The following is a 7,891-nucleotide window of genomic DNA, read 5'->3' as shown; positions in this document are numbered from 1 at the left end:
TGTGTTCACGTAACCACTGAAAGGTTTCACTCAGATGTTTTTGTGTGTTTTCTGCGTGCAGCCACTCTCCAAGACGAACGAGGAAGAAAAGGACCTGCAAGTATTGGGACGTGCCTCCTCCTGGCTTTGAACACATCACACCAATGCAATATAAAGCTATGCAAGGTACCCGACTTGTTCTCTTTGCCTCTTTAGCCTCTAAATCAGACTTCAGCAGAGCTGCAGTGAGTTTCTGCTTCGCGGCTTCGTGCTCCCCAGCTCTCTAACTCATCTGTTCTCCAACACTGAACCCCGATCTGAGCTTTGCTACTTTACATGTGGGCTGGAGAAGTCAGACAGCCTACCGTAAATCCTGAACCAGCTGAAACAGTCGTGTTTACAGCGCTGTCTGCGTGTTTTTGCTGTTCACTGCCACCAGGGTCCAGTGTAAAAAGAAAATAAAGGAATCGGTTGCTTTGGTTTGTGTTTGTGCTGTTGTTGATCCTTCAGCTCGGCCACGGCTGCAGAGGAGACAGGTTAAAACGCACAAAGAGCTTCTTTGTAACCGGAGCTTAAAAAACAATGAAAACTGTCAGTCTGTGCTTCTCGTTCTGCTTTGCTTGATCTGAACAGGCAGTGCTTGGCTTCTTCCTCTTTTCTGCACAGCTGGTCAGCGACAGCGTGAAGTAGGTGTGAAGGTTGGATCTGGGATGGCCGATGGAGATGTCTGCTGTTATTATCTAATGCAGGGACGCTGTGAGAGAGCCATGGCGCTCTTTGAGTACTGGTGGTAGTGCTGTCCCTGCTCCAAAAGCCAATCGGCAGCCAAACCAGGAAACATATCAGCATATCATCTCATTCTATAACACATTAACATGGTCTCTGGTAGCACTCTGATTGGAGGATTCAGAGATGCTTGTGTTAATTTAGACCAAATAATTTTATGTTTTTTGTAGTTTTTTAATCAGATTTGACAGAATCTATGCTCGTGTTTGTTCTGTGATGAGCTCTGAACCACGCTGACACCTTTAAACACTCGCTGTGCTTCATAAAACTACGTGTTTGTTGCTCTGCAGTCTGACTGTGGGATATTATCCCTGAAACACATTAATAGTGGCGTCTGTGTGCAGCTATTTGGCAGCAAACACTGTCCCTCCTTCGTGTTTCCTCAGCGGCCGGCCAGATTCCAACAATAGCTCTGCTGGCAACGTCCACCACTACTGGAGTAGCTGCAGCTCCGACACAAGTGCCCATAGTTGGCAGTCAGATGACGAGACAAGCCAGGCGCCTCTACGTTGGCAACATCCCGTTTGGAGTGACTGAGGTACTCTCGTGGTCGCTGTAGATTCGTACCAAACAGACCTGCTGGTGCGGCGCCTCAGGTTTGATTTCTGTCTCCTCAGGAGTCCATGGCCGAGTTCTTTAACGCCCAGATGCGCCTCGCGGGACTCTCACAAGCCCCGAGTAACCCCGTTCTCGCCGTGCAGATTAACCAGGATAAGAACTTTGCTTTCCTAGAGGTGAGGGTTCATATTACTGTTCAGTGTTTTAGGTTGGTAAAGAATATATAAATAACACTTATATATTTATTATTCGAACTATTTTTAACAAATTATTTTCTGTTGGTAGATAATTAAACTTTTTAAAGAATATTTGTTGTGTGCTTATTATTTATCTACATTTTCATTTGTTTATTTTTTACTGACCGTTGAAATCGCCCGGCCTTCTCACAGTAACATTACGTCATGTTCAGTTCTGAGCACAAGCAGCTTGTCTGAGAGGTCTTAGCTGCTGTTTAGCACTAGTTAACGCGAGGCGCACCGGCGTGCTGACTCGCTGCAGGCTCTCACGCCTGCCGCACACGTGTGCGTGGTGTCTGCACAGTTTTGGCTTCTGCTGCGATTCTTCACAGACGAGCCGAAGGTTAAATCTCACCCTCCATAACGGCTCACTGTAGGATTTATCAGATTCCTGCTGAAGCAGTCGTGTTAGTAGATGTTATTAGAATTGTTCTTTGTTGGCGCTGTGACTCAGTGTGACTTTCTTTCCTAGTTTCGGTCTGTGGATGAGACGACGCAGGCCATGGCCTTCGATGGGATCATTTTCCAGGGTCAGTCGCTCAAGATCAGACGACCTCACGACTATCGGCCGTTACCCGGAATCTCAGAGCAGCCGGCGTTCCACGTCCCAGGTTTGACTCCGATGCTTTCTTCTTCTTCTTCTCTTCAGAGTTATTTAGTGTCATTTAACGTCATTAAATTTAGTTAGAGTTAAAATGACCTGTTCTTACATGAAGCCAGACCTTATTTCCTGACATATACAAGTTCTTTTAATGGTGGATATTCATGTTAGCCAGGATGAGGTTTTAATAATGAGATCAGTATATGTGAGCTAAGACCTCTGCAGGACGTCACAGTGAGCTTCTAGCTCTGCTGTGGCCACTCCTCTGTTTAGTTTCAGTATTGATTTTGGGAGTAGACTAGTTGGGATGAAACAATGACTGATGAAAATGGACGGAGATGAATAAACTTCTTATTATAATTGAGACATCACAGCTTTATCCGAGAAATCCAGTTCAGATCTGATTTAGTTCAGTCTAGATTTGATCTTGATCCCATCTATATCTGACAACACCTGTGATTTCATGAGGCCCAATGAGCACATGGTTAAAGGAAGTCTCAGGGTCTTGGCCCATTTTTCTTTGTCACAGGTCTCCCAAAGCATGTTAGTCCTGCTGCCTGGACGTCCTGGGATGACCTTGTGAGATGGGATTTAGGGTCAAGAACACCACCCCCCCAATCAGACCCCTCCTCCCCTTCTGAACAAGCCTGTATTCTACACCACCTCCACATTGGTTTCTTTATTTGCGTTTGAATTACATGTGATGCTCAGAAGGCACGAAGCATGATAGATTAGTAAATAATCGTGTTAAATAGTCAAGATTACCGTTATTGACTAATCACACAGCCTTAGCATCCCCACACATTCTTTTGATTGAAATCCAATCAGAAGAAAGATAGTTTAAAGGGGCAGGAGCTTGTTGAACTGTGAGTCATGCAAAGCTACTCTACTAGCTGGAAATGAGCAGATTAGATTTTACTTCATGGGTCATTTGTGCTTTGTAAGCTCGTATTTGTTTTGTGATTTGTTTGTTCTCTCTTCTCGTGGTTTGTGTAGGCGTCGTCTCCACTGTTGTTCCCGATTCCCCTCATAAACTGTTCATAGGAGGCCTCCCCAACTACCTTAATGACGACCAGGTATTTATCTGAGCGCAGGCTGAACAGCTGCGCTCAGCTTTCCTCACTTTACGCTCACATGAGGTTTTTGTCACCCTGAAACATGCGTAGTATGTTTTACGTTTCACATTTCTTTGTGACGTGAGAAATATATAAAAAAAATATGGTTAGTCTCGAGTAACAAGGCTTCCGATGGAAGTCAAAATAGCTGAAGGGACCGCATGGTGTAAAAGCACAAAATAGAAAACAACACAACATACAGTGCTTGTGCCTGTGTTCCATAATGTCACAGCTTTTATTTTGGTGAATCTCTGATTTTACATTAATCATTAAATATAAGTAAACTCCTTACACCTTTCTCATGCTAAGCTTACTGATTTAAGACAGGTAAGCAAAGTCCAGTATATTTAAAGTGACATGAATTTACTTCTTTGTGGTATTTATTCCAGTGGGTCATTATCAAAGAAAAAGTCCACCTTAAGAAGTTAAAAAAATTCTTCTTCTTTGCCTTTCTGGATTTTTCTGTTGTTTGTTGATTGGTAGGTGCCTTTAACGATATATGTATATATATATATAGCTGCACGGCACTAACGCATTAACTCGCTGACGCGTTTACGCCGTGCAGCCCTTGCACGGGGCGATCCGCGTTAACTCGCTAACGGAGATTTGCCGCATTAATGCGGTTATGGCGTTAACGTCATTTTGACGAAATTAACGCTGACAGCACTAATATATATAAATGCTATATATACTTATATATAAGATTTATATATAAGTTTATATGGAGAACTCCTCTGAATGTTGAGGAGATATCGACTGAAATCGAGCTACAGCTGGGCGTACTTTAGTGCAGTACTAATTCTTACCACCAGATGGTGCAGTTTGTCAATTTAAAATGTAACATTTAAACGTCAGTTTAGCCTCATAATGAAGCAGTTCATCAAATAGGGCATCTCTGCACTAGCATCCTGCATGTTTCAGAAGTTAAAGTTTTACTTTAATGTGAAATGCTGAGCTCTTATGAGCCAGCTTGCAGCCTCAGAGTGTCAGGTGAGGCCTGGCTGTTGGAGTAAAGTGGTTCTATGATCAGGACCCCTCAGTTTTGGAACAGTGAGACTCACAGATATACAGAAGGATTCATAAAACACCCCATTCAGTTACTTGAATGATAAGAACATTGTTATTTACAGTGGCATCATGGGAAAGGCAAATCTGGAAATAATATCAGAATTTCCCAGAAACATTTCAATACACCCCCTGATTTTAATTAAAATAAGGGTCATTACAAAAATGGAAATTTAGTGCCTGACTACATACTCACGAAAGGAAGTAGAAAGTCAGTAAACAACTCCAGAAACGCTGCAGCAGCTCAAACAAAAGGTGGCCTTTCCCTTTGCTAAAGACTAAAAAAACAGTTTGTTTTGTGCACCTGTACGCAGAGAAACTTAATTCTAACTGTCCATTCTGTCTCATTTAGCCTCAGTTAGTTTGCAGAGCACATGCAGCCTGATGTCTGTGATTCTCTGACTTATTTTTTCTTAATACTTGCAGTCACTGCCACTGCGTTGATACTCACAGCTCTTTCATTTTTGTTCCCCCACTTTGTCCCCAGCTAGGGGCCTGTAAGATCGTTAAGTCTGCGCTCATAATTTGTTCAGTAGTACTCATCTACTGCTGCCATGCCAACATGTAACACAAGGCAAGTAAGACATTCTGGTCCTCACACGGATACACTCCGAGTCCGCAGGTCGCTTACAGGCTACTTTCTTTCTCCCATCATGCTTTTGGAGCGCGTTTAAGATCCGGGGATTGATCATTGAGGTTTGGGGGTTGTGTTGGTGAAGTTTAGTTTTTTTTTTTTAACACCATCTACTGAATATGGGATTACTATTATATGCATATCTGTTTATATATTTGACCATGTTTGAACACTTCAATCGATTGTCTGTTTTGAAGCTAAAATACCACAAAATTAAGTCATTCCAGCCTCTGAATTATCCATAGACTCCATATTTTACAGTGTTTCCCACAGATCTGAATTCAGTTTGTAGCGGTTGGACTCGGGAGGAGCCACGCACACACTAAAGGTTACGAATAATCAGTACAAAGTTACAGACACAGATGGTATAAAACATGGATGTAGCCTATTGATCTGAAAGCCAATGTAGAATTCAGTTCAGTTTTATTTATGTTAGGCCAAATCACAACAACAGTTTCCTCAAAGTGTTTTCTATTGTAAGGTAAACCCCCTCTAAAGTTACAATATAACTTTAAGCATGCCTTCTTCGTAAAAGCCTCCAGGGGGCGACTCCTCTCTCCTCCTTTGGTTGGACAGGAGAGTGTCGACTGTATACCTCAGCAACGTTTTCCTAATGACTTTATGGCCTCGGTCACTAATTTCAGGTCTTATAGAACGTTTAGTAAATCAGAAATCAGGATTATGTTGTACTTGCTTGTTGCCTCTCCGGGGAGTCTATCATCCAATAGCACAACAGACTCCGACTCCACCATCTTTAACTGCAGCTGGTGACAGTCGTCCTCGTCCTGCTCTGCAGCCTCACAGTAGGTTCTCCAGAGCAGGAGAAGGACCGGTGCTGCCAGGGATAGTTGCAGTGCAGCTGGGTTAGTCTGTTGGACTGCAGGATGAGAAACTCCTGGTACAACCTTTTTTCAAGAGTGATTAGAAAGAGACATCAGTGATTGGCCAGTGCTGTGCCTCTCCTTTAGCCTCCTGTACTGATGTAGATTTCCAAACAAAACCAGCATGGCAGCTTGCTTGGAGGCTTTCTTGCAGGTTACTAAAAGACAGAAAAAACACATTAGAGGTGAGAAACAAGCATCTCTGTGTTTATTCTAGTTTTCAGAGGAGTCATATAACCAGATTAGCTTGATTTGCATAAAGTAGCCCAAATAGTTAATGTAAATGAGGAGGTGGCGACTCCGTGGCTCATCTACCAAAATGCCACCCTGCTTGCATGTATGGTTTATTCATAGATTATGACTAGGAAGCGAGGAATTGTCACTTCCTGTGAGCAGCTGAATGACGTGAAAGGCCGCCATCACAGCTTCCTGCACATCAAGCCAGGCAGCAGCGATTACATTTTCAAAATATAAGCAGCACTATTAAATCAATCCCCAGATATACCTTTGCCAGCCCAAAGGAAATTCTATATGTGGGAAACACTGTTTCAGCAAAATGGGGAAATGACTCAAAGCCTGTATTTAATTGATTAACCGACAAAGTGAAATAAGCTGCAGGGTTATTGATCATTCTCAGGACTTTGAACAGTTTTATGTGCTGGTGTTGTTCCTGAGTTTTCCCAGGAAGCAGCGTAGTAGTGAGAAATCAGTGTAAAATGCTCCAGCAGTGTGTACAGATCAGCCCAGCACCTTACGAGTGACTCACATTCTGCTTCTATGTGTCGTGGTCTTAAACTGCTTTCGAGTCTCAAATGGACATTTAGAATTCACTGAGTAGACAAACACATTCAGCGGTGAGTTCTCCAGCTCAGATCTCGCTCCCGGACTCTTGTTTGCAGGTTAAGGAGCTCCTGACGTCGTTCGGGCCGCTCAAAGCGTTCAACCTGGTGAAGGACAGTGCCACGTCACTGTCGAAAGGTTACGCCTTTTGCGAATACGTAGACATCAGCGCCACCGATCAGGTAACGGTGACGAAGTGTTTTGGTGGGATCTTGAGCTGTGCTGTTTGGCTACAGGTCTGTTTGCTCTTCATCAGGCTGTAGCCGGGCTCAATGGGATGCAGCTGGGCGACAAAAAGCTGATCGTCCAGAGGGCGAGTGTGGGAGCTAAAAACGCCAATCCTGTGAGTACAAGTGGCAGCATGAACCTGTGGTCTCATTTTTTGCATCATGTGCACAGTCTGTGTATAAAAGAGGAATGCTGCCAGTCACTGGTTTTGGATTCTACACTTTGAGGCCTCAGCTTTAGCGTTTTTATGCTGTGTGTGCGCTGCAGACCTCCATCATAGAGACGCCGGTGACGCTGCAGGTGCCTGGGCTTCAGAGGCTCCAGAACTCTGGCATGCCCACAGAGGTGCTGTGCCTTCTCAATATGGTGATGCCCGAGGAGCTGGTGGACGACGAGGACTACGAGGAGATCCTCGAGGACATCCGCGAGGAGTGCTGCAAGTACGGCACTGTCCGCTCCATCGAGATCCCCAGGCCTGTCGACGGCGTGGAAGTACCCGGCTGCGGAAAGGTGATGTTTATACACTCTGTACATGTCCAGTGAGCCGCCATCGAGGGGGCGTTGGATTTATAGCCAGAAAATATATTATAAAGTGTAAGTAGCATCGATTCTTCGGGACTCACCGGCGCTTTTTCATTTCAGATCTTCGTCGAGTACGTCTCTGCTGCAGACTGTCAGAAAGCCATGCAAGCCCTCACTGGACGCAAGTTTGCCAACAGAGTGGTGGTCACCAAATACTACGACCCCGACATGTACCACAGACACGAGTTCTGAAAGCACAGACACGTCCCTCCTCCTCGTTTTCTGTTTGTGGGCTGGGCGTCAGTCTGCTTCCCTCCTCCTCTGATCGTCGTGATCCTGTCCTTTAGAGACCAGAGCTGGAGCAGTTTTATTGCTGGACTGCAGTGTGTGTGTGTGTGTGTGTGTGTGTGTGTGTGTGTGTGTGTGTGTGTGTGTGTGTCTTCAGT

At 44.4% G+C, this 7,891-nt stretch overlaps 1 protein-coding gene across 1 annotated transcript in view; it reads left to right on the top strand.

Annotated features, from left to right (window-relative positions):
* Nucleotides 1-7,882, top strand: part of LOC102290696 (splicing factor U2AF 65 kDa subunit) — a 13,639-nt gene extending 5,757 nt beyond the window's left edge. Inside the window, exons 3-11 of the mRNA XM_005924187.3 lie at nucleotides 62-165; nucleotides 1,152-1,303; nucleotides 1,383-1,499; nucleotides 2,032-2,170; nucleotides 3,157-3,236; nucleotides 6,755-6,877; nucleotides 6,952-7,038; nucleotides 7,191-7,433; nucleotides 7,566-7,882. Of these exons, the coding sequence (XP_005924249.1) occupies nucleotides 62-165; nucleotides 1,152-1,303; nucleotides 1,383-1,499; nucleotides 2,032-2,170; nucleotides 3,157-3,236; nucleotides 6,755-6,877; nucleotides 6,952-7,038; nucleotides 7,191-7,433; nucleotides 7,566-7,697 (1,177 nt within the window). The 3' untranslated portion in view covers nucleotides 7,698-7,882. The remainder of the gene's footprint in view (nucleotides 1-61; nucleotides 166-1,151; nucleotides 1,304-1,382; nucleotides 1,500-2,031; nucleotides 2,171-3,156; nucleotides 3,237-6,754; nucleotides 6,878-6,951; nucleotides 7,039-7,190; nucleotides 7,434-7,565) is intronic.
* The last annotated feature ends 9 nt before the right edge of the window (nucleotides 7,883-7,891 follow it).

This window comes from Haplochromis burtoni, unplaced genomic scaffold (genome assembly GCF_018398535.1).
Source record: "Haplochromis burtoni strain Fernald_Lab_line unplaced genomic scaffold, NCSU_Asbu1 Contig_68, whole genome shotgun sequence".
In the NCBI taxonomy this organism is placed as follows: Eukaryota; Metazoa; Chordata; class Actinopteri; order Cichliformes; family Cichlidae; genus Haplochromis; species Haplochromis burtoni.
This window is presented reverse-complemented; position numbering and strand designations above follow the sequence as displayed.